The 27,481-nt window shown below is 44.5% G+C and overlaps 1 protein-coding gene across 6 annotated transcripts in view; it reads left to right on the top strand.

Moving 5' to 3' along the window:
- Window positions 1–27,481, top strand: part of LOC112234746 (BCAS3 microtubule associated cell migration factor-like) — a 348,299-nt gene that overhangs the window by 42,860 nt on the left and 277,958 nt on the right. For 5 of the 6 annotated variants that reach the window (XM_042296129.1, XM_042296127.1, XM_042296128.1 and 2 more), the window contains exons 12-13: window positions 5,339–5,512; window positions 13,913–14,006. In XM_042296129.1, the coding sequence (XP_042152063.1) occupies window positions 5,339–5,512; window positions 13,913–14,006 (268 nt within the window). The remainder of the gene's footprint in view (window positions 1–5,338; window positions 5,513–13,912; window positions 14,007–27,481) is intronic. The other variant, XM_042296126.1, reaches the window with a different exon arrangement.

Genomic DNA, 27,481 nt, shown 5'->3' with positions numbered 1-27,481 from the left:
ATCATGTCGCACCGTTCTGAGATTAAAGGTCTCGGGGGTCCCCTCCAGGTTAAGCTGACGGGTGGCCGCCGTGAGAATGATTGTTCTTTCTGACCCATCATCTAGAACGGCGAATGTATCAATGCTTCTCCCTTCACTTTGCAGAGTGACCTTGACCACCTTCAACATGACCCTTGGAGACCGGTTCTGCTGGTTGAGGTACAGCTCCTTTGCAGCTCCTACCATGAGCATACTCTGCTCCTTCTGTGCTTGGGGAATTACATCATGCAACATGGTGAGATGGATTTCTTTACAGCGGTTGCAGGGTTTCCTCAATGTGCAGGTCTCCGCCTTATGGCTACGGGCACACTTGTAGCATCGCTCGCCTGAAGTGATCCAGGCCTTCAATTGAGTTTGAGTGAGCTTTTTTACCCTGGGGCATGAGCCAAGGAAGTGCCCCTTACTATTGCAATATGGGCAGTAAGGCTGGAATTTCATGTTCTTGCTCTTGAGAGGGGTCTTCTTCCCGGGTTCCTCCCCGGCCTCACTATTCAAGTACATGGTAGTGGGATTTGGCATTTTCTGTCCCTCCTGGCATTCAAACTCCTTCCTTCCCCCGGTGGCTATGGCTGAGATTGTGGCCTGGTGAGCGATGCTCTTCGCCTTTGCCTCCAACCATGCGGCCAGGTCTCTGAGAGCATAGGTGCTTCTCGAGCCCTCTTTCAGGATGCCCTTATTCAAACAATGTTCAATGAAACTGTCTCTGAGGTACACTGGAAGTTTGCTAAGAAGCCTGTCCACGTGGGAGCCACATTTCAGCTCGTTCCCGTCTTCTCCTTCAACGGATTGGAGCATCGAGGTCAGGGAGTGGACAACCAGGGAGAATTCTTGGAAGGCAGCATGGTCTCCCATTTGAATTGGAGACGTGTTCAGGATGTTGTTTAGTTCATTCTTGACTAGCTGACGTGGCTCACCATATCTCGCCTTCAGGGCATGGAGAGCTGCAGTGTATGGTGTTGCGGAGTGCATAAAGGATTGGGCCAGCCTGTATGCACTGGGAAACCGCAAATGATCCATTAGTACTTGGTATTTGTAGCGTTCTGACAGATGACTGTGAATACCCAGTAGACTCTCCAATGCCATTTCCAAAAGGACAAATTCACTCTCCTTTCCGTTTTCAAAGTATGGCAGTTTGGGTCTGGGAATTCCATAGGCTGAAGCTATTAGAAGTTTCATAATGTTGGCTCCCTCTTCTGGTTGCGTGAAGGATAAACCCGGGACTTCATGAGCCCACTGTGGCCTCATTGCGCGGTCCCAGACCCTCCATTTGTGGCAGCCGGAAGGGCGAGAGCCCTCCGATGTTTGAGGACTGGCCTGGCCCTGGACCAGATGGAAAGGCAAAGGAGTGATGCTTTGTCCAGATGGAGGAATGCTAACTTGTCACTGGCATAGAGGGTGTTGGCGGAGCGGCCTGTCTCCCATGTTGACTGTTGACCCCGGAGCCTCCGGGGACTGTGTGCCATGCTGTACCAGAGGGGCAGATTGGGAAAGAAAGGCAGACAGTTCAGGTCCATGTGGAGGGGTGGTCAGGTCAACTCCCTGTTCGTTCCTCTCCAGGAAGGATGAGACCATCCGTGCCTCCTCTAATTCCCTTCTGGCTTGACGGTGCCGTCGCTGCTGTGCCAGGTCCTTGGCAATGAATTCCCTTTCCTGTAGAGCTCTACGGGCCTGCACATCCAATTGGTGACATCGTTCATCAGCCTGTCGTTCCTCCTCAATCTGACGCTCAATTTCCTCCAAAGCTAATAGTTTCATCCTCTCTTGTAGGACAGTGGTCTGTGAATGGCGGCTGCCATGGCCACTTCCAAAGGGGTATCCACTGGTCGAACTCCCACTCCGTCTAGAGTGCTTCAACGATTTCCCATTAGTTAAGGGGTGAGCGGAGCCTGCCTCAGGAAGCTGTTCGACCTGTGCGGTGGGAGTTATCTCCTCCATAAGTTCTTCATGTAGACCACTTTCCTGCTCCAACGCAGTTTCCGGTCCTTGGCTCAAAGGAGATGGTTGATGGCTGAAACGTATAGTTGATCCATCAACTCTTTGAGCTCTGGTGGGCTTGCCCTTTGATGTCGGAAACTCGACCACATAATCCTTAAGATAACCAGGTGCTTGCCTGGTTCTTCTGGTGCTGCTGGTGGTTGAGGATGAATCCTTTGTTGCTTTAGGCTTAGCTCCTGGATATTTCCTTTGTTCCAAGACCTTTCCCTCAGCTGCTCTCTCCTCCTCTCTACTTCCTTCCAGTGTAGACAATTCTTCCCTCTCCGCCTCCATTTCCTTTTCACCTGTCTTTGGTTCAGTCATCATCCGGCTCGAAGGACCCTTGAAAGATTAGTGGAATCTGTGTGGGTAGCTGTACAGGTAGGATGTGACAGTGAAGGTGAACAGGTGGTCACATGTCAGGTGACAGAGGAATGGATGAGACTGAGGCAGGAATTCCTTTAACCATAAAGTGGTATATTTACTGAGTAGTCTGTGCTGCATCACAAAGGAAACAAATAACATGTATCCAATCAAATTCATAATCAAAGATCAAATATCATTCATTATTAACATAATTTAGGGAATTCAACAGTCCAGTCCATTAAGAAGTCAATAGTAATCATCCGCGAGTCATTTAGGCTCATAACTATTTATCATAAATCATGAAAGAATACAAACAGTGAATGGTGATACAATCTATAATCCCCATGATCAAAGTCAATCAGTTAGCAAACAATGACATTTCTCATTTCACTATTTCAATTGTCTTCATGTGTACATATAATTAATTTCAATACACATGAACCATATCGATTGCATAATTGGCCTATGAGGATCTGTAGGGCCGTGATCATTGACAATTCACATTACACAATATGTTTGAAGCTTCGCTCCATGCCGCGCTCCGCGGTAATAACTATTAACAGTAACTGAATGGCCCACTCTCCCGATCGCCACAGATAATTCAGATGAAAGGTCAGTCGGTGGACTTACGTGGATTCATGGACGCACAGAACTTCTGGATCAGATGGAGTTAAGGAAGAGAAAGCAGCGAGATCAGGCGATGGCCATTTCCTCCTTTTATGGAGTTGAGATCTGTCTGACATTTCCGCCTGACCTAATTAAAGTGCCCCTGGCCCAGCTGAGTAAATGGCAATGAATTAAAGGATTATTCCACCAACTCCATGGGCCTTTTCTACAATTCCATAGTAACATCTGAAAAAAATATCTAGAGACAATGAAGCAGCAAACTTTGGAAATGAATATTTGTGTCATTCTAAACTTTTGGCCACGACTGTACATATGGACATGAATGTATAGTTAAAGTGACTATGCATATATGATTAACAGAGAGTAGCAGCAGCGTAAAACAATGCATTTCGGCATCCCAAATTCCTTTCGGCGAAAACCAAACATGTTTGCTTATTTCTTTCTGGCCACTCTTTCGTAAAGCCCAGCTCTGTGGTGTGTTCGGCTTAAAGTGGTCCTATGGAGAGCTACTCCAATCTCCCCTGTGTAGCTTTGCAGCTCCTTCAGGGTTATCTTTGGTCTCTTTGTTGCCTCTGATTAATGCCCTCCTTGCCTGGTCTGTGAGTTTTGGTGGGCGGCCATCTCTTGGCAGGTTTGTTGTGGTGCCATATTCTTTCTATTTTTTAATAATGGATTTAATGGTGCTCCGTGGGGTGTTTTAAAGTTTCGAATTTTCTTATATAACCCAACCCTGATCTGTACTTCTCCACAACTTTGTCCCTGACCTGTTTGGAGAGCTCCTTCGTCTTCATGGTGCCGCTTGCTTGGTGGTGCCCCTTAGTGGTGTTGCAGACTCTGGGGCCTTTCAGAACAGGTGTATATATATACTGAGATCATGTGACACTTAGATTGCATACAGGTGGACTTTATTTATTTAACTAATTATGTGACTTCTGAAGGTAATTCTAAAGGTAATTGGTTGCACCAGCACTTTTCTGTTTTTTTAAATGTAATTACACAAAAAAAAAAAAAAAAAAAAAAAAATTTTTATTTTTTTTTTATACATGTCCATGACATGAAATCCAAATAAAAAGCCTTTTTAAATTACAGGTTGTAATGCAACAAAATAGGAAAAACACCAAGTGGTGGTGAATACTTTTGTAAAGCACTGTACATCAAAAAGAGTGTTAGCCTGGCTAGCGGAGGGAGGGGGAAACGAGGTCCCGGTCTGCAGCCGCCGTTTAGAACTATATATTATCATCTCAACATTTTCACCCCTTCCCCCCTCCTCCAGTCTACAACGCCACACTCCGACTGAGTGCTGCTGTCCAGAGACTTTGAAGGCGAGAGGGGGCGTGGAGAGAGCGCTAAGGGGGAGTTTTTGGGGAGTGTTTCCTAGCATTTTGTAGGAAATAATATTTTGTAACAGTTCATAATTCCAGCTGTATTGTTCCTCATACTAATCACTGGAATGTAAACATAAAGCAAACCTGTGTGTGTGATGCTCTGCATCAGTGTGATGGCTCCTCCATGTCCTCTCCGAGCCTAGCCAGGGTGTCTGACTCAAACACCTCTGTGGCCTGGGCCAGGCCAGGCTCAAGGAAATGGATAGACTCCACTTAAGCAGCACTATCTCACCGCTACACTTTCCTGAGCTAATGGAGTCCTTATACTGTGTGTGTGTGTCAGCGCAAAGGGGCCCCGGAGAACCTAATCAGGTATTCAGGCCAGGCAGGACTGTCAATACCGCGTGGCGCCTCTCGTTTGTTGGGTCTATGCATCACACACTCACACACTCCCTCACTTGGCGAACCCACCTAACCGTCTAACAGACTGGTGTGTGTAAATTGCTCAGAGCCCCATCAATAATGAAACAGTGCGTTTGGCTCCTAATTGATCAACACTAATGTGTTTTCTAATCACTGCAGTGTGACGTTTTAGTGCTAATCTAAACAGGAGCCATTGATCTGTGTAGGGCTGAGAGGGGGGAGTCTGGGGAGGAGAGACTGGTGGCAGACACTCGGCTCCTGCTGTTTCAGCATTCCACATCATCAGCAGCAGCTGATAGCATTGAGTAAATAGCCAGTCTCTATCTCACAGACACTCACACGCTTATAGGCATGCGTAGACACAGTCGTTCTATATTGATCAACACTTCTCTCCCAGATCCCCTTAGTCAAACAGACATACTGGTGTCTTTTTTGGAAGTGTCTAGGTTTTTGACGATGAGCCCAATCTGATGTTTGTTTCCTGCTATTCTCCACCTCCCCCCTCTCTCCCTTCTCATCTCCCCTCTTCTCCCCCCTCTATAATCGCTGCTCTCCCTCCCCCTTCCCCCTGTCATTCTGGTTAGACCCTAAAGACTGGTCTCACCATGGTGGGGAAGGTGGTGACCCAGCTAGCTGGTACTCTACCCACTGGCGCCCCTGACGAGGAGGGTGCTACCCCCCACAGCACCACCCGCCGAAGCCCCCATGCCCCCGGAGTAATCACCGTCATTGACACACACAACGTCGGAGAGGGACAGGTATGTGTGATCACTAAGTTATAGACCCTGGCTCTCCAACTGTGTTAAATCCCCTTCTTGATGTAATGGTAAGAAAATATACATGTTCTGCAACCAGAAATGGAAGAAGGAATACTGCAAAAAAATAGTTTTCACACAATGTGGAGTTAAAAAGATGTTGTTGGGGAGGTATATGTATTACTGTGTCTTACCATCTGTGTTATGGACCATGGCTCTGAAGTAATGTTGAAAAAGTGTACAAAGCGAAACATACATCTTGGTTGGTTTTTGTGTATGTAGTAATCCTTCTGGGGTTTGAACAATAATTTTTACCTGATAATAATGTGTCATCACTACCTTTTTATAAACCGTCCCAACCTACTGTATCTCAGGAGACTGCCATTGGCTGCTAGATACATCATGGGAATGTGTCTCTTCCTGCTTTTGGCACAGGTCCCAAGTGAAGACCAGGCCATAGAAATGGAATGATTTCACACAAAATAAAGTTACATACATGTATTTGTTTAGGGGGTAGATCAGCTTTAATATCGCAGCACTTACTCAATTCAAAGGTTTTTCTTTGAGTCCTGACCTCAACCTGATTGAGATGCTGTGGCATGACCGAGAGCAGTTCACACCAGGCATCCCAAGAATATTGCTGAACTGAAACAGTTTTGTAAAGAGGAATGGTCAGAAATTCCTGCTGACCATTGTGCAGGTCTGATCCGCAACAAAAGAAAACGTTTGGTTGAGGTTATTGCTGCCAAAGGAGGGTCAACCAGTTAAATACAAGGGTTCACATACTTTCCCACCCTGCACTGTTACTGTTTACACGGTGTGTTCAATAAAGACATGAAAATATATAATTGTGTGTTATTAGTTTAATCAGACTGTGTTTGTCTATTGTTGTGACCTAGATGAAGATCAGATCAAATTGTATGACCAATTTATGCAGAAATCCAGGTATTTCCAAAGGGTTCTCATACTTTTTCTTGCCACAAACATTTTCTGTAGTTGCGGATCAGACCTGCACAACGGTCAGGAGGAATTATCTTTTCAAAACTGCTTCAGTTCAGAAATTTTCATGGGATGTCTGGTGTGAACTGTTCTCTTGAGGTCAGGCCACAGCATCTCAATCGGGTTGAGGTCAGGATTCTGACTGAAGCCATTCTGTTGTTGATTTAATTCTGTGTTTTGGGTCATTGTCCTGTTGCATCACCTAACTTTTGTTGAGCTTCAATTGACGGACAGATAGCCTAACATTCTCCTGCAAAATGTCTTGATAAACTTGGAAATACATTTTTCCATCGATGAGGGCCTCGACAGCTTTCCATGAGGCAGCAAAGCAGCCCCAAACCATGATGCTCCCTCCACCATACTTTACAGTTGGGATTTCGTTTCGATGTTGGTGTGCGATGCCTTTTTTCTCCACACCTAGTGTTGTGTGTTCCTTCCAAACAACTCAACTGTAATGTCATCTGTCCGCATAATATTTTGCCAGTAGTGCTGTGGAACATCTAGGTGCACTTTAGCAAACTTCACACGTGCAGAATTATTATTTTTTGAACAGCAGTGGCTTCTTCCGTGGTGTCCTCCCATGAACAGCATTCTTGTTTAGTGTTTTACGTATCGTAGACTCGTCAACAGAGATGTTAGCATGTTCCGGAGATTTCTGTAAGTCTATAGCTGACACTCTAGGATTCTTCTTTACCTCATTGAGCATTCTGCGCTGTGCTCTTGCAGTCATCTTTGCAGGATGGCCACTCCTAGGGAGAGTAGCAACAGTGCTGAACTTTCTCCATTTATAGACAGTTTGTCTTACTGTGGACTGATGAACATCAAGGCTTTTAGATACTTTTGTAACCCTTTCCAGCTTTATGCAAGTCAACAAATCTTAGTCTCAGTTCTTCTGAGATCTATTTTGTTTGAGGCATGGTTCACATCAGGCAATGCTTCTTGTGAATAGCAAACTCAATTTGTGTGAGTGTTTTTTATAGGGCAAGGCAGCTCTAACCAACATCCTCAATCTCATCTCATTGATTGGACTCCAGCTTAGCTGACTCCTGACTCCAATTAGCTTTTGGAGAAGTCATTAGCCTAGGGGTTAACATACTTTTCCCAACCTACACTGTGCATGTTTAAATGATGTATTCAATACACACAAGAAAAATACAATTTGTGTGTTATTAGTTTAAGCACACTGTTTGTCTGTTGTTGTGATTTGGATGAAGATCAGATCAAATTTGATTACCAATTTATGCAGAAATGCAGGTAATTCCAAAGGGTTCACATACTTTTTCTTGCTACTGTACATACATACATACATACATACGTACGTACGTACATATATTTTCCTTTTATTACTTTCTAACCCCACTACCCTTCCCTAATTGGAGTGAACTAGTGAACAACATCACTTCGGCTTATACATACTATATATATATATATATATATATATATTTTATGGGCACAGTCTATTTTACAATAGTTATATTATGTTTGTTTTTACTCCTTCCTCTAACCTCAACCTCTCCCATGTATTTATTTCACAAGAGTTCTGGACCTACAGTTGAAGTAGGAAGTTTACTAGGGGTTAACATACTTTGAGTAAATATTCATTATGGAAATGTTCTGCCCTAGTAAAGTACCATTTAATTATAACAAAGCGACCAAATTGATCTTTCACACAATTCAAGACCTTAAGTGGTAAGTTATTTTTCACAAGAATTGCTACACCTCTACTTCTGGATGTAAATGATGAGACAAATACTTGACCAAACCCCCCTTGTTGTAATTTGATGCTCCTTATCATCCAAATGAGTTTCTTGCAACCGGGCAATATCAATATTTTTTTTTTTTAAGACAGTACCTTTCTTTTAACGGGGTTATGACTCCCTCTAATGTTCCATGTACATGCACGCAGTCTGTTACCTTCCATTGCACTTTGACCATTCAATATCCAGACTGAATCCAACTGTAAAAGTGGGGTGGTACCTTTTTCCATGTGTTGAACTCTCTTCTATCTCACCGAGCATAAACAAACGATATGAACCTTGAACTCGAACTATACTAAACCCAAAAATGAAACATGTAAAGATCCAAAAGGGGGTTTTCCCACTAGCTAACATGCAGGGGATTTCAACTCTCCAATGTAGACTCTTAAGTCCGCATTGCCACTCAATAGCCTCATCCTTTATTTCTATGGAAAAGAAAATCAATAGAATAGAAGAAGATTGAGGCTCTTCCACCTAAAACCAAGCCTGGGCACCAATATAGATTAACACATATCTCAGCCTGAGCTATAGTGGCAGTTACTTTAGCAAGAAAAATAATATCGGTGCTTGAGAGCGATGGGCTCTGTCCAGCTTCACACGACCAGCCTTAGTGTCCATTTGTAGTTAGCCAGGGATCCATTCCTCAAATTTGTTTACTGAACGTGTCCCTTCAGAATTTTCCGGGAGTCCCACAACACGAATATTGAATCTGTGTCCTCGATTATCCAAGTCGTCAATGTGCTCCGCCATTTTGCGCACCTGTTTCTAAAGTGCTTTTATCTTAGTGTCCATAGATGTAGTTGAAGTTTCCACTGTGGCAATTCTTCCTTCCGCCTCATCAACACATTTGACAACCCTCTGTAGTTCAGCTGAATGGCCTGCTATTGCTTCCAAGACCATTCTTATCTTAACATCGATCACTTTAGTAATGTTATCCATCATCTTTTGAATCACCAGGTCCATTGTGCCTGGATCTGCAACGGTATTAACTTCGCTAACGTTAGTTAGCTCCTCCTGCACATCTACAGGGATGGTGGTTTTGGTTGAGTTCTTAGTAGTTCTGTTGGGCATGTTGTCGGAGATTTTTGAGAAATAGCCATCCAGACTCATTGTAGGATAATTTATTTAGCCAATTCTACCACTTTTTCAAGCTAGGAGATTAATGTAAAAATATAAATTTACGAATGCCACGAGAGTTCGCTGAAACAGTGTTTTCTCAATGGTGCCATTTTGTCCCCTCAGATGAACGTACTTTGGTGCGCTAAGTACAAATCAATCCCAGAACAACCTCAAAGGACCTTGTAAAGATGCTGGAGGAAACCGGTACAAAAGTATCAAAATCCACAGTAAAACGAGTCCTATATCGACCTAACCTGAAAGGCCGCTCAGCAAGGAAGAAGCCACTGCTCCAAAACAGCCATAAAAAAGCCAGACTACGGTTTGCAACTGCACATGGGGACAAAGATTGTACTTTTTAGAGAAATGTCCTCTGGTCTGATGAAACAAAAAAAGAACTGTTTCGCCATAATTACCATCGTTATGTTTGGAGGAAAAAGGGGGAGGCTTGCAAGCCAAAAAACACCATCCCAACCGTGAAGCACAGGGGTGGCAGCATCATGTTGTGGGGATGCTTTGCTGCAGGAGGGACTGGTGCACTTCACAAAATTGATGGCATCATGAGGTAGGAAAATGATGTGGATATATTGAAGCAACATCTCAAGACATCAGTCAGGAAGTTGAAGCTTGGTCGCAAATGGGTCTTCAAAATGGACAATGACACCAGGCATACTTCCAAAGTTGTGGCAAAATGGCTTAAGGACAACAAGGTCAAAGCCCTGACATCAATCCCATATAAAATTTGTGGGCAGAACTGAAAAAGTGTGTGCGAGCAAGGAGGCCTACAAACCTGACTCAGTTACACCAGCTCTGTCAGGAGGAATGGGCAAAATTCACCCAACTTATTGTGGGAAGCTTGTGGAAGGCTACCCAACACGTTTGACTCAAGTTAAATAATTTAAAGGCAATGCTGCCAAATACTAATTGAGTGTATGTAAACTTCTGACCCACTGGGAATGTGATGAAAGAAATAAAAGCTGAAATAAATCATTCTCTCTCCTATTATTCTGACATTTCACATTCTTAGAATAAAGTGGTGATCCTAACTGACCTAAGACGGAGTTTTTACTATGATTAAATGTCAGGAATTGTGAAAAACTGAGTTTAAATGTATTTGGCTAAGGTGTATGTAAACTTCCAACTGTAAATATGTTTTACAGACACAGTATGTTTTACATTAGTTATCCTGTTATTAGTTGTTATTGTTAGTCCCACCCTTCAGCTCCATTCAACCCCTCCCATCTATCTCTTAACACCATCCATATTGGATTTCTATTTGCCATATATTTTAGCCGTGCTATTATGTTTCACAGAAGTTCTGAACCTTTTCTATTCTCATTTATCCAGATTGTAATATAAAAACATATATTTTTGCTAAAACCATTATTATATTATTGACTATGACTTTTAAAATCACCCAGTATTGCTATCTGCGGCGTTAGCTTCCAGGTAAATGTTGCAATTCTTCAGCCATTCCTGGACCTGTGACCACCAACAAGCTACATATGGACAGTACCAAAACAAATTATTGAATTATTCTTTCTCTTCGCAGCAAAATCTGCATAGGTGTTTAACCCTCCATATTTATAACATTGTATTGGTTTGCAAGAATTTCGTATAATAATTCAATTTAAATATTAGAAGTTTTGAAATCCGGCGCCATTTTGCGTATCAGTTCATAAACCATGTGCCATGGAATCGGTACATCGAAAATCTTTTCCCAACTATTTCGCAATCTATATGTATCTATATAGCTGTCAATTTTTTGGGGTCCAATAACTGAAACTGGTCAACTTTTTCATTTATCACAATTTTCTTTAACCATTTATGGACTTTAATGCAGGGCCGACAGACAAGTTCCCTACGTTTTTCCCTCTTTCACTTTGCTCTTCCATTTTTGCAGTAATGCTGCAATTAGTTGGTTATAATTTTGAGTAGAGCAGACATTCTTTTCTTAGCTGTATGTGTGACAACTCCACCAGTATAATATTTGTAAATTATATAATAAATATAACTATTTAGTTTTGAATACATTTTTAATTTTTGTTTTAATCTATTAGTATTTTTTTGTTTAACCACTGTTTGTTATATTATTTGTTCTGTTTTTTTTTCTTGTGGATTAAATTGAAATTGCAGCCAACTTTTTATGGCTTGTTTTTTAACAATCGTGATATTTTGGGAGATTTCCTTTTTAAATATTGAAAGTGCGAGGTTGTAATCTGAATAAAGGGAAAAGGTACATTCTTGAAAATGGGGTGCGACATTCTTTTTCATTTGCTAGAGAACTAGTTTGGATTTAAATAACTTTCGTTACATGTTGTTGAAGCCTATAGTGAGAAGTCTAATGCTTTCATATTTAATGATTTCTGCCGTCCGAATTCATTTTCATTATATAAATTAGGCCTGTTTAATTTTGTCTGGCTTGACGTTTATTATAATTTTAAATAACGGTTCGCTAGGTGTAGGCACGACCATAAGCAAATAGGTCAACATGGATGAGACTGAAGAGTTAATCAGGGTAATTTTTCCACAAATAGACAAGTATTCTTCTTTCTATGGTAGCAAGATCTTCTCGATCCATTGAGGGATTATCATCTCCCACCAGCACAGCTGTTCTTTGTTTGCACCAAACTGAACTCTGTCTCTAGACATTCTCTCATCAGAGTTAGAAGTGTTTTTTACTGATGCGTTGTGGGTAACCAGAAAACGTTCCCAGGTGTCCGTTTCCTTGTACAGTATCTTTAATAGAGTGTCACATTTACTGAGCTACAGCCTTACATGTTTACACTTCTCACATACAAGGCCCATTTACACACACAGGTTCAATCGGAACACATTCTCTATCCTCTCTTCCCTCCTTTTTCTTGTCCTTTCTGACCTCCGTAAACACACCTTTTGGGTTTTGTGGTATGGTGAGAAACCTCCCAGGTTAAACCTTTTTTATCCTCTGCTAGAGCGAACACAGGAGCCCACCAACACACCCCACACCCCACACACGTACCTGACAGTACCTCAGGGCCTAAGGTGGGATTTATTTTGCTTGCTCACTCATATTTTCCCAGCTCGGCTTTTTTAAGCCGTGGGGAGACTTAATGAATGCACTGCTAATCATCACCAGTAACCTCACAAGATGCTTGTACTCCGTCCATTTTTGGCACATTCCTCTCTTCCTAGCTCCCTTAGTGAAAGGGGGTCTGTGTAATGCTCACCCTATTGTTGGTTATAGCCGCTATGTATAAGGGGCGTAAGGTTACTATAAATCCATACCATGCCTTTTATTGTAGTGCAGTGGAAGAATCATTGAATTCCTAAACTATGACCACACAACACTGTGTGTGTGCGTGCGCGTGCGCATCCCAGTCTCCTGAGGGCTCCTCCAGACCGGGGCTGAGTTCCTCATGTGCAGGTCTGCACTGTGTCACCAGCAATTTTACAGTAACCCTACACTGCACATAAACACAGTTAGGAGAAAGAGGGAGAGAGGAGGGGGCGAGAGAGAGGAGGGAGGGAAAGAAGGGGGATTTCTGTGTGACTTCAGCGTATAGCTGTGTGTTATACAGGTTTTGCATTGCTTTCTTGCTACATCTCTCAACTCAAACTATTAGTTTGTTGACTCTTTCATTGGAAGTAGTGACCCCTCTTTACACACACACACATTCCTCCTGTATAATAGGTTTACTCTCCAGAGGTAGCCCCCAACACTAATTCTCCTTTTCAAAGGGCTTCAGCAGGATTCCCTCACAGAACAACATTGTTGTTCAACTCTGATGTAATAAAAGGGGTCTGGCTTATGTCACCCCTTTTCCTTGTTCTTCTCTTTCCCTCCTTTCCTCTCTCCTTCTCTCCAGTCTGAAATAAAGGGTTCAGTTGAGCTCAGTGGTTGTTTTTGTGTTTGGACTGGCTCATATTAATACGAATGCAGCACTGCTCCCAGCTCCTTAATGCAACACTAGACCAGATTTATCACTTTGAGACCGACCTGCTCTTTCTCGCTCCCTTTTGCTTGCTCTTTCTCTCTCCCCCAATCTCTCCCTTCTCCTTTCTCTCTCTCTCTCTCTTTCTCTGGCCTTATGTCTGAGCTTAGTTATAATCTGTTCAAGACCAGAAACGTTTACACACACAAAGTCCCTGGCCTGAGAACAGACTCCTACTCAGCAGCACTGTGATTTTTTTTTTGCACAGTCGGAGGACTTAGAGCTTAGCTACTGGTCTGAGATCAGCCTCTTGTCAGCCGTCATAGTTTTCATGCAGCACGTGGAGACAGATGACGGGCATAGTGCTGCGGTGACAGTATAGAAAGAGTGATAGAGAGTGTTCTCTTTCTTGCTGCTGAATGACTTGCCATTCCAAGCTTCTCTCTGGTGTTTATTGGCATTATTGCTAATTACATCCACAAGGGGGCAATGGTCTTTACCAATGGGATGGTAACATATTCATTTTCCATTATTTTACAGCAAGATGCAAAAGAAGTCTATGTGTTGGAATTTGGTCCCGCTCTGTGTAAACTATTTTGTGTGTGTGTGTGTTACAGGTCCTGGTGAGTGAGGACTCAGATGGAGAGGGAGTGGTGGCCCACTTCCCAGCCCATGACAAACCCATATCCTGCATGGAATTCAACCCCAGCGGTAAGGAGATGGCTCACTGCAACACACACACACACACACACACACACACACACACACACACACACTGAGTTGAGGGATGAGGAGTTATTTTGTTGTTGAGTGTGAACCCAGATGAAGGGGACACAACCTCACTGTCCAGGTCTTAATCTCTTCTGTGGGACTGTGGGACTCCAGGTTGTGTCCCAGTCTTAACCTCTTCTGTGGGACTCCAGGTTGTGTCCCAGTCTTAACCTCTTCTGTGGGGCTCCAGGGTGTGTCCCAGTCTTAACCTCTTCTGTGGGGCTCCAGGGTGTGTCCCAGTCTTAACCTCTTCTGTGGGACTCCAGGGTGTGTCCCAGTCTTAACCTCTTCTGTGGGGCTCCAGGGTGTGTCAGAAAGGGCCTATGAAGTGGGGATGTATGCGTCTGTGTTAGAACAGTAGTCAGTGGGGCCTGTGCCTGAGGGTGCATGCACTCACCTGCAGTCAACACACAATAGAAGTGGCTTGATCAAGCAGGCCCTGCAGTGACAATGGCACTTCATCCCACTGTGGGAGAGTGACAACCATGCATTGATATGTGAAGTCACACACCGGGGCACTCCCTTTGTGTTTCTGTGATCACACTCACTCAGTCAGGCCTTGATGTCGGTCCGACACCCGGTGGACAGCCTTAGGTGTGTGAGGTGTTGAGTTACGTTGCTCTCCTCACAACGGAAGAGAGGTTAGTTAAGAGGCGTTAGTGAGTTTGGTGTGTCAGTAGTCACTGGGATCATGGCCCAAAAATTAATCTAACACACTCACCCGTGTCAATTAATCTAACACACTCACCCGTGTCAATTAATCTAACACACTCACCCGTGTCAATTAATCTAACACACTCACCCGTGTCAATTAATCTAACACACTCACCCGTGTCAATTAATCTAACACACTCACCCGTGTCAATTAATCTAACACACTCACCCGTGTCACAAGGGCTTTCAGACGTTGAAAACACAATGCAGCCTTAAAGGTCCAATGCAGTCGATTTTTCTCAATACAAATCATTTTTGGGTAACAATTAAAACCCTACTGTGATTGTTTTCAATTAAAATGGCCAAAAATAATCCTAAATAGCTTCTTAGCAAAGGGCAATTTCTAAAGCAAGAATTTAGCTAGGAATGTCTGGGAGACTGAAAATGAGCTGTTATTGGCAGAGAGGTATGGAACTCTGTCTTATTGGTCTATTAACTAATTTACCACATTGTGATGTCACCATACAGACAAACTCCCACCAAAACAGGCTGAAATTTAAAGCAGTCTTTTCAAACAGCTCTTACACTATAAAAGGGTATTATTCCAACCTCATAGTGTGGAAATATACATTGAGTATACAAAACATTAGGAGCACCTGCTCTTTCCATGACATACAGTGCATTCGGAAAGTATTTAGACCCCTTGACCTTCTCCACATTTTCCTACGTTACAACCTTATTCTAAAATGGATAAAATATTTTTTTTTAATCTTCAGCAATCTACACACACCCCATAATGTCAAAGCAAAAACCGTTTCTTTGAAGTGTTTGCAAATGTATTAAAAACAGATACCTTATTTATATAACTATTCAGACCCTTTTGCTATGAGACTCGAAATTGACCTCCGGTGCATCCTGCATTCCATTGATCATCCTTGATGTTTCTACAACTTGGAGTCCACCTGTGGTAAATTTAAATTAATTGGACATGATTTGGAAAGGCACACACCTGTCTATATAAGGTTGACAGTGCATGTCAGTGCAAAAACATAGCCACGAGGTCAAAGGAATTGTCCGTAGAGCTCAGAGACAGGATTGTGTCGAGGCACAGATCTGGGGAAGGGTACCAAAACATTTCTAAAGCATTGAAGGTCCCCAAGAACACAGTGGAAGAAGTTTGGAACCACCCAGACTCTTTCTAGAGCTGGCCGCCCGGCTAAACTGAGCAATCAGGGGAGAAGGGCCTTGACCAGGGAGGTGACCAAGAACCTGATAGTCACTCTGACAGAGCTCCAGAGTTCCTCTGTGGAGATGGGATAAACTTCCAGAAGGACAACCATCTCTGCAGGCACTCCACCAATCAGGCCTTTATGGTGACCAGACGGAAGCCACTCCTCAGAAAAAGGCACATGACAGCACGCTTGGAGTTTGCCAAAAGGCACCTAAAGACTCTCAGACCATGAGAAACAAGATTCTCTGGTCTGATGAAATGAAGATTGAACTGGCTTGAATGCCAAAGACTAAGTGAATCCAGGTGAAAGCTAAGATCCCTTATTGATATCACTTGTTAAATCCACTTCAATCAGTGTAGATGAAGGGGAGGAGACAGGTCATTATTACTTTCATTACTTTAGGCTATCTGGTATTAGTGCATAAGGCTAAACTTTAGGGTTTAACTATACATGCACCAATTGCCAGATAATGCTTTTGGAAACGGCAAAGAAAGTTAACATCAATCTACAGAGGCAAAAAGGCCATTGTCGAAGTTTAATTCAATAAGACAAAAGCTGATTGAGGAGAGTTGAAAATGAAGAGAAGTGAGGGCCATAGAAGTAATATTTGGAAAATATTTGGTGAAGTGGTAAAAGAGGATGATGGCATTGCTGGCTATGTTTGGTGGCAGGTAGTCTAGTGGTTATAGTGTTGGACTAGTAACCGAAAGGTTGCAAGATCGAATCCCCGAGATATATATATATATATATATATATATAAAGCTGTCTTTCTTCCCCTGAACAAGGCAGTTCTCCCACTGTTCCTAGGCCGTCATTGAGAATAATAATTAGTTCTTAACTGACTTGCCTAGTTAAATAAAGTGGAAACTTAAGCCCAAGTCAGTTCTTCCCCAGAGTCAGATGAACTCGTGGATACCGTCTCTTCATGCAGTTTGAAGGAAGTTGCTAACAAGCATTAACGCAATTGCTAACTGGAATTCTTTTAACTGCTTGCATGCTAGCAGATACCATAGACTTCCATTCATTGCGCTAATGCTAGTTGGCATTGGCTCACAAAACGACCTCTAACTTCTTTAATACTAGATGCAGAGACTTACACGTGCTATCCATGAGTTCATGTGACTTTGAGTTCATGTGACTTTGGCTTCATTGCCAAAATCCCGTAGTATCCCTTTAAGGAGAGAGAGAGAGAGTGTGTGTGCGTGTGGTTCAGTTTTACCCAGAGTGCTGTGGATGCTTCCTGGCCTCACTCTACACCAAATGATTTTGCACTGGCGTCTTCCCCCTTTTATGGATTGTTCCCCCTCGGAAATAAAGGCACCACACAGTGCAGTGTGTGTGGAGGAGCAGCTAATAAAGTAGCTGCTGAGTGATGGTGCTTACTGTGACCTCCAGTCTCTCGTAGGAATCCTTCACATGCTTCTGACCAGGCTAGAATGCACCTCCCAGAAAAAATTGTCACATTTATAACACACACACTTTTTTGTAACAAACATTCACCGACTTTATACATGAACTAAATTTATACCTTTGTACACATACACATCCTCAATCATTTGCTTACAAACACATAGACTAACCCATGCACCCATTGACAATGTGTGTGACAATAAATCCCCAACACACTCCCTTGTACAGATGATGTTTTACGTCTTCACATGCACTCGAGTCACAGATACGCTCACACAAACGCACGATCACTCTGATACGGCACACACAGTAATCACCTTCACGTACATAGCGTGCTCTCCAAGCAGGGAAATGCCACATTTAATCTAGAAGGACTGTTACTTGGAGGTTTAGCAGAGCTGTTTGGCAATTACAGAACAACTCCTCCCCCTCTTCAAGTCCTCTTTCCCTGGCCTGCATGACCGGTCCAATCTGTAGGGGGCGCCCTTGGTTTACCTTGACGACCTAGAGTTGACTCAGTCGACCTTTACCCTATATGTGTGTGCGTGCCTGCGTGTTTGTGTGTGTGTGGAGCCAAATTTACCAGGAGCAGGGTGCCGCCGCGCTGGCCAACCGCACAGCATCCAGCCGGCAACCGTGACCACCTTTCATTGTACTGTCAAGTGTAACACACTGAGTATACACAATGGCTGTGTCCCAAATGTTCACTCCAAGCATCCCGCCCTTCTGTTAACTTTACTGCCAAATCACCACATGGGTGCGTTGCCACCTCATTTATGCCTGCCCAAGTCTGAAAGACCTTAAGAGTTTTGAAATATGACAGTGTCGGGGCACCCCGAAAAGTACCACCAAGAAACACGTTTCTTTCTCTTTTTTCCCCTTAGCAAGGTACGGGTGAGTGGGTTAGTGTGTGTTGAGTAGCTGCATAGTCCTCCCCACTTCGATGCTGTAATTTAGGAGCCTTTCATCATTAAGCCTCATGATCAAAACAACTGCCACGTTGGTCTCTGAAGCCGCCTGCTTTAGAGTAACAGAGAGCAAGGCGAGTCCCTTGGTCTTGATTGGGTGACTCGCAGTCTGTTTGTCCTGAATTAACTGCACAGAGAGACAGAGCAAAATGAAGAGAGAAGAAAAGGACGAAACTGTCTCAATCTACCGTAGGGCCTTCAGTACCATGGCTCCTTCTAACAGTGGTCAAGTCAACCCCAGAAACCACCAGAGTCAGTATGAAACAATGCTATGACTCGACAGCTTAGTGACTGGTCCTGGAAAGCCCAACAAGTCCTACCCAAGTAGCATGACGCAACAAACCCCATAGAACTGCTTGTGTATGTTGGAGTGACTACACAGACAGCAGAGTGGTTATGGGGTGACTGGTCTGGCACCCTGTCCTGGCTGTGTGGCGTTCAGAGGTTCTATTCCTAGTGGTGTAATTAGAGGATAGGATGCTGCTCTGTTGAAGGCAGTTGTGAAGCTACAAGCTCACACACACACCCTTTACCAGCTGTGAGCTGTTTTATTTACCTTCACTCCTTCACTACAATCTCTCTCCTTCACCTCTTACCCCTCGCACTTCACATCATCTTGACTTGATTATTAGCTGAGATGTCCAAGGTCAGAGACACATTGTTTTAACGGTAGGGCCTGTGAAACAGTTTGTGTGGAGGGTGGTTTGATTAAAGTGTGTAAGGCTGTATGCAGTGTATGATTAGGTGGTTGTACAGGAGAGACACTCGCTCTCTCTCGCTCGCTGTTTGTAATTCCTCTCAATCACGCCACTGATAAGAATCTTGGAATCTGTTTCTCCATGGAAGATTAGTTCAGCGCTGCTCGCTCATTTACAGGAACTCAACCTCACAACCGCTCTTAAAGAGACACACACACGACGACACACACTGAACCTAAAGAACAATGTTACTATTCTACAAACATTCACTCGCCTAACTAACCTCACACCTCTTAAATATCTACAAAGTCTTGGTAAACGAGGCTAGAACTCATCTCCAGCCCCACTACCATAGCCCGCTAAAGCCCAGCCCATGTTTAGTAACACAGCATCATAATGAATAGCCTGGCAAATTGATGATAGAAACATGGAAAGTGCCAAGCAGATGTGTCATGATGAAGAAGGGTCACTGTGGTGTCATAACTCCTTGATGTGTGAGAGAGAGTCAGGCCTTCACCCCAACTCTCAGCTAACCCACACCACACATGCTGAACACGAGGGAGACATCCTGAAGATACAGCCTACACCCCCAGCTCACTCATTTAGCCTGCAACGAGCTGTCTTCACACACAGCAAGCAATTACCACTCCCCTCGTGGTTGTATCTTCGTGTTATGTGAAGTGGTGTTTTCACTTTATTTTCACACTCATTTAGCAAGATGTGCAGCTGTGTGTGAGTGCGTGTGCATGCGTGTGTGTACATGTGACATTTGTGTGTGTGTGCCATCCAAATCCGTGTTTGTGCTTTTTAGCACCATGTCCCAGAGTTCTCAGAATCCCTTGTTTTACCCAGTAGCAGGGCTGTCCGTCCACCATGGACCAATCACAGAGGATTAAACCCCCATGGAGCCCCCCACACACACACCTGTCCATGCCACGCCCTGGGAATCATGGCTTTAGTAAAGCGCCGCTGTCCTCCTTAGGTAAAGCTGATGATCTATAGATTTTTTTCCCAGCGAACTCTGTCATAATCTATCTATTCTCTTCCTTTCTCTCTCTCATCACTCTCCCTTTCTCTTTGTTTTCCTCTACTTTTATATCCCTCACTGAGCTTTTAGCTGTTCAAATTTCCCAGGGTAATGATTTTGTCTATTCTAGAGATCTATTGTGGAGTTCCCACTGTGTCTGTCCAACTGCAGCCAGCCTGCTAGCAAGGTATTGTGCTTTCAGCTTTTGGCTCATAAAAAAATGATATAGCTGCATACTCCTTCCTGGGTCAGTTTTGGTTTGAAGAGGTCTTCTACAGTACTGTAATGAAAGGCTACTGAAATTGGATACATGGCTGTAACGATGAATTGTGCTCTGCTCTTGCGTACAGAGTGCATGTAGTATGTCTGTACGGTGTGTGCAGTGGTCAGTGTCTAGTGTGTGTGTGTGTTTACAGTGTAGTCTTAAGTGCCTGATGAATTTGCAGAGCTACCAGACCTATGCTAGGTCTCCCTTTAGTGCAGTCATCTCCGTGGCCAGTTGGACGTCGGCCTCGCTGACGCTCTCCTACTGTTTGTCCAAGACACTGTAAAGCCACCACTGCCTGCCTGCCTGCGGCTGTTTTTATGGTGTTTCCATACTTGGTGGTAAAAAGCAGTGGCACTGTCTTAGGAAGTCAAGGCCTCAGACCTGGGCTGTAAAACCAAAAGGAGATCAGAGGAAAGAGGGAGAGCGAGAGAAAGGGGGAGTGATAGGAGAGAAATAGAGATAGGAGGAGGAATAGAGAGAGAGAGCGGGGGAGAGGAAGAGAGCGAGGGCTGGCCCAAGACTGATAGACTGTTAGCAAGGTCTCAGTGGAAACTTAAGCCCAAATCAGACCACGCCTCCACTCCAAATTCCCAAACCCCCCACCCCACACAATCCAGACACCTCAGGCTCTGCTGTTGAGTCATCCACAACCCACACACACGACAACACGCAACGCTGTCTGTAAGTTGTTATAGTGTGAGGCGGGTTCTGATCTGTTCATCTCATTTGATTTGGGGCTTTATTTTTCACGGAATTGAAGTCCACTTTGTAGACATACTGCATTTGGTACTGTGTTCACAAGATCCATTAAACACACACACATTGTTCAAAGAGCCTCTCCTTGTACCTCCAATCCCCCTTCCGTCAACGGCAGGCAGCACAGAGCAGCGTGAAATCTTATCTGCGGCGGCGAATGTTTGAGGGGATTCATTAGTTAACAGAAACACTAAAAGACAACTTTTAAATGGAGGTTAGAGATTACAGCCCACTCTCTGTTTTCAGAGAAACTGATTAAAGCTTTTCATCTGTCCTCTCTCTCCTTCCCTCCCTCCACAGTCCCCCTTTCTTTATCTGCAGATTGTGCTCGGAGTCTGACCAATTTGTTTGGGGGCTTTTAAACATGACAACAAAAGGCTGCTGTTATAGCCTGGCCTCTAAGCTGCTGGGAGAATGTGTTTTATCTGTCTGCCTATTATGACGGAAAACTCAGACAGAGGCAGCAATACAATAACAAACCTGTGTCCCGAATGACACCCTATTCCCGAGATAGTGCACTACTTTTGACCAGGGACCATAGGGTTATTAATGCACCATGAAGTGAGGTTTAGTCACGATGGATTTAGGAATGTTTGTGGTAGATAGAATGCGCTAACTTCTCTTCATTTGGAGAAGGGAAGTACAAAGTAAATGTTCCGTACACTGACCATGGTTTTAGAATGTTTGAATTTACTGTACATTCAGCGCATTGACTAACAGAAGGGGCTAACTTCTCTTCCTTTGTGGAAGAAAGTGTGATACATACATAAACACACACACACACAGTGGGGAGAACAAGTATTTGATACACTGCCGATTTTGCAGGTTTTCCTACTTACAAAGCATGTAGAGGTCTGTCATTTTTATCATAGGTACACTTCAACTGTGAGAGACTGAATCAAAAACAAATATCCAGAAAATCACATTATATGATTTTTAAGTAATTCATTTGCATTTTATTGCATGAGTATTTGATCACCTAGCAACCAGTAAGAATTCTGGCTCTCACAGACCTGTTAGTTTTTCTTTAAGAAGCCCTCCTGTTCTCCACTCATTACCTGTATTAACTGCACCTGTTTGAACTCGTTACCTGTATAAAAGATACCTGTCCACACACACAATCAAACAGACTCCAACCTCTCCACAATGGCCAAGACCAGAGAGCTGTGTAAGGACATCAGGGCTAAAATTGTAGACCTGCACAAGGCTGGGATGGGCTACAGGACAATAGGCAAGCAGCTTGGTGAGAAGGCAACAGCTGTTGGCGCAATTATTAGAAAATGGAAGAAGTTCAAGATGACGGTCAATCACCCTCGGTCTGGGGCTCCATGCAAGATCTCACCTCGTGGGGCATCAATGATCATGAGAAAGGTGAGGGATTAGCCCAGAACTACACGGCAGGACCTGGGCAATGACTTGAAGAGCTGGGACCACAGTCTCAAAGAAAACCATTAGTAACACACTATGCCGTCATGGATTAAAATCCTGCAGCGCACGGAAGGTCCCCCTGCTCAAGCCAGCGCATGTCCAGGCCTGTCTGAATTTGCCAATGACCATCTGGAGGATCCAGAGGAGGAATGGGAGAAGGTCATGTGGTCTGATGAGACAAAAATAGAGCTTTTTGGTCTAAACTCCACTCGCCGTGTTTGGAGGAAGAAGGATGAGCACAACCCCAAGAACACCCTCCCAACCGTGAAGCATGGGGGTGGAAACCTCATTCTTTGGGAATGCTTTTCTGCAAAGGGGACAGGACTACTGCATCGTATTGAGGGGAGGATGGATGGGGCCATGTATCGCGAGATCTTGGCCAACAACCTCCTTCCCTCAGTAAGAGCATTGAAGATGGGTCGTGGCTGGGACTTCCAGCATGACAATGACCCGAAACATACAGCCAGGGCAACTAAGGAGTGGCTCCGTAAGAAGCATCTTAAGGTCCTGGAGTGGCCTAGCCAGTCTCCAGACCTGAACCCAATAGAAAATCTTATTGCCCAGCGACAGCCCCGAAACCTGAAGGATCTGGAGAAGGGTCTGTATGGAGGAGTGGGCCAAAATCCCTGCTGCAGTGTGTGCAAACCTGGTCAAGAACTACAGGAAACATATGATCTCTGTAATTGCAAACAAAGGTTTCTGTACCAAATATTAATTAAATCTGATGTATCAAATACTTATGTCATGCAATAAAATGCAAATGAATGACTTAAAAATCATACCATGTGATTTTCTGGATTTTTGTTTTAGATTCCGTCTCTCACAGTTGAAGTGTACCTATGATAAGAATTACAGACCTACATATTTTGTAAGTAGGAAAACCTGTAAAATCGGCAGTGTATCAAATACTTGTTCTCCCTACTGTATAACGTTCCATAATAGTGGCAGTGGATTTTGTTTTGAGTTCTCTTAGCTGAACAGGTTGACTAAAGGTGCTGTATAAGGATTCTGCTCCAATGGCTCCCTATTTAGTGCCCTACTTTTGACTAGGGCCCATTGGGACCAGACTAACTCCAACATCTCACTTCTGCCCCCGCCACGCTTCATGAACTTGACTGCGGGCGGAACACTCCTCCCTCTGTAAGTGAGTCAGCATTACTTGAAAGCGGCAGGTTTCACCTTGTAAAGAAAGAAAGAGTCAAGCATCTTAATATTAAGCTAATTGCTGCCTGTTGGCGATGGTTAGTCAGCCATTTTCAATCTATTAATATCTGAGAGCGAGGGAGAGCTGCTTAGCTCACTGGTGGTCTGGCTGGGAAGCAGATAGAAAAACACTCCTCAGTTTCACTCCACTGTAGATCAAATGAACCATAACTTTTTTCTCCCCCTCCATCTCTCCATCACTCCTTCGCCCCTCGGTTGGATTGTGGATGTGGTTTATGGAGTTAAGAGTGTTGGAGAATCCAGTCCAAGCCAGAGCGGCCGCAGCAGTGTAGCACTCTGGTCTACTCTGCTCTGGTCTACACTGCTCTGGTCTGCTCTACTCTGCTCTGCTCTACTCTGGTCTGCTCTACTCTGGTCTGCTCTGGTCTACTCTGCTCTGGTCTACTCAACTCTGCTCTGGTCTACTCTAATCTGGTCTGGTCTGCTCTACTCTGGTCTGCTCTACTCTGGTCTGGTCTGCTCTGGTCTGTTCTGTGGCTCTATGGCATAGTGCTACACTCTATGTCTGCGTCTCAAATGGCACCCTATTCTCTATAGTGCGCTATTATTATTTTTTATATTTTTTATTTACCCTTTATTTAACCAGGAAAGGACCCATAAGATTAGACTTTGCAAGAGGTCGGCAGGAAGTAGTCCGCGGGTACAAACAACACGAGCACAATACAATAGCTAACATTAAAAACAGTCACAATGGTAAACAATATTATCTTCTATCAGAGCTTTAAAATCAGCGAACCAATACTCTCTCCTCCCCTTTTTCCAATTTCGTTCCCTGGGCTCTGGTCAGAGTATTGCACTACGTTGGGTGCCAACTGGAACACAACCCATGCCCCTTCCTGGTACTCAGCACAACTAACGCTCCTTACCCGACCACATAATACTGTGAGGAATCGCCAGTGGTGGTAGTGAGATCCAGGGCTAAGCCAGGGTATGTTCCTTCACCATGCCCGTCGGCCTGATTGGTCACTGGTCATTCCAGCAGCCAGTGGTCAGGGAGGGCATAGACAACGTTTCATTTCCAGACACTTTCAGCCAATCCCGCCAACCCTTTTTTTCCTTCATTCCTCCATCCAGCTTTAGTGTGATTCATAGCCCAGTCACAATGCTAGGCCCTGTGCCACTCACTACAACATGAACAGCAACAGGCTCAGTGAAAGAGTTCATAAAAAAAGGAGCCACTTGACTTAAGCTTCAAAAGACCGCATGGAGACCCATTGGGTGAGTATTAGCCTCCCACCCCGCTCCACCCCCTATCCTGGTTATCTCGATGTGAGGGGGAGAGGGAAGGAGGGAGAGAGGTAGAGACAGAAATAGAGGGAAGGCTGTAAGGGAGGCTGGCCTCAAGACCCAGTGAGTTCTGGCCGGTCTGGTCTGAGTGTGCAGCTTTGATGTCAATCTGTCATGCCGGGGCCCACTTTAGTTTTTACTGCACCCCTGTGTGTTTTCCACCGCTATCATAAACACCTTGAAAAGCCCAGCACGGACACAGCCGAGAGAGACCGCCACACACACGGGCACACAGTACACACATACAGTACACCGAAAACCCCACACACGGTCATTAACTGACACACCACACGCATCCTGTATACGCACTTTAGTCTCACACACATACAGTACACACACACACTGTACACAGAGAAACGCGCACATCCACACACACTGCCTGGCAGTCTCATCACCAGCCCCACAGCCAGCCCTGAAGACATTCTGTGTGATGCATGTTGTGCTCATTTGCTCATAAGTGTATGCGTCTCCTACAGCAAATTCCCCAGTGTCCTCTTAATGTTTTCTAACTACATATGGTTAGAATTTGACATTTCCACTTTTTCAAAGGTTTTGGAGCCAAGTGTTGTTAATTAGAGAGGGGACTAGTTTTGTTGCGGCACTTTGTGCTGCCAAGTGGGAGACCTCATCACTGACTGCCCTCCCTTCGTCTCCCTCCTCTCTCCTCATCTGCTTTTGTCCAGATAAAAAAGTCCCAGCCACTTTGGAAATGAAATATCCTTGCACTATTAATGGGATTGAGCAGATGTTTTCTGTTTATACGTTTTGAGACGTGACAAAGGCTGCAGCAAAACACAAGGAGAGGTTTTGGTGCACAGTCCTTCTTTCCAATGAAGAGTGAGAGAGAGAGAGTGAAGGGAGAGAGATTATATTTATGTGAATTATTTTATCACCCGCTCGCTCGTCCACTCTCAGCCAGGCAGCGGGCCTTCACACAGACTCACGTCTCACACATGGCAAATTAGAGGTTCTCTCTCCAACCAGTCGGTTTGGGTGTTCCAGGAAAGCCAGCCCATTTTCATAAAGAACGTTGTAAATAACACTGATGCCCCAGAGAATGGGGAGGTTGAGGTGTTTATAAATAGGACGTGTCAAACGGAGCTCCGACAGCTTCAGGTTTGCAGCTGCAGCGGGCGGCTCTCACACCGCCGACCAGGAACGCTGCTTTTTAATTTGTGCTTCCCTTGGCCTAACCGACTGACGCCTCTCGGCGAGGGCCTGTATTTCAACAAGGCCACAAAAGCCCCAACCCTGGGCCCTTCCACTCCGGCCGGGTGCCTTTTGGAGTGCAGAGTGTACCATCAGCAAGAAGTCATGTCCTGGCCAGCCTCGCCAAGCCTCATCTGTCAAAGCCCGTGACGAGCCGGGGAGGGAGGGAGGGAGATGCGCTGGGCGGCTTGGGCCTTGGAGTGAGAAGAAGGAAGAAAGGGGGGAGGGAGTAGAGGGTGGCTGGCTGAGGGAGAGGGGAAGCTCCCAGATAAACAGAGCACAGCGCCTTAACTCCTAATCACCCTACGCTTCCGTTTGCAGACTCTATAATTAGAAGGGTCCTTCTTTTCCATGTATTCCCAGTTGACGCAAAGGGTTCTTGTGGCTTGGCACCTCATTTGGGGCGTGGGTTTAGTTTATGGCCAGGGCCCTGAGCTTCCAGCTTTGGTTTGGTCTTCACTTCTGATACAGCATGAATAGCTAAACCACCGTCTAATGCCTTGCCTGCTCTAGTTTTCTGTTTTTCTTTTCTTTCCTTCCAATGTCCCCCTCTTTGACTCCTTCTTTTCGACTCCCTCCATCAGTCTTACTCTACGTCTCTTCTTCTACTCACCTCTGCTGTTGGATAAAGCTGGAAACTGGTTGCACCCTTAGTGCCCAGTGAATAGGGTAGCCATTATCTAGGAAATAGGATGCCATTTGGAAAGCAATCTGTGAGGTCTGAAAGCAGTGTCCCAAAGACGTGGATAAAGGCAGCCTCCCGCACCTCTCTGATTCAGAGGGGTTGGGTTAAATGCGGAAGACACATTTCAGTTGAATACATTCAGTTGGACAACTGACTAGGTATCTCCCTTTCCCCTAGCTTACATTCCTTTTTGATGGTGTCTTTCTTCTTCATCCCTCTTGCATGTGTTGCTGGATTCTTTTCACCTCGTATCATTCCATCCTCCTTTTTTTACATTTGACATGCCACCCAATAAAGACTGCCTACTAATTGCCAACTTATTGCAACCTCCACAGAAATGACCCAGCAAAGGAAAATCACTAATTATTCTCCTGTCAAATTATGGCTGTGAGGCTTTGGGTTCGGAGGCTTCGACGTAAAAAATTCAGCACCATTTCTCTGGTCACACACTTTTCAGTTTGAGCTAAAGGGCTGACGTTTTGAGTTACGGCACTTTTATGTTTTTGGTAGAAATATAAAGGCTCTGTGAGGCTCTGTCCTGGGCTGACTGTGATCTGCGTTTAGATCTG

Source organism: Oncorhynchus tshawytscha, linkage group LG13 (genome assembly GCF_018296145.1).
Source record: "Oncorhynchus tshawytscha isolate Ot180627B linkage group LG13, Otsh_v2.0, whole genome shotgun sequence".
Classification (NCBI taxonomy): Eukaryota; Metazoa; Chordata; class Actinopteri; order Salmoniformes; family Salmonidae; genus Oncorhynchus; species Oncorhynchus tshawytscha.
This window is presented reverse-complemented; position numbering and strand designations above follow the sequence as displayed.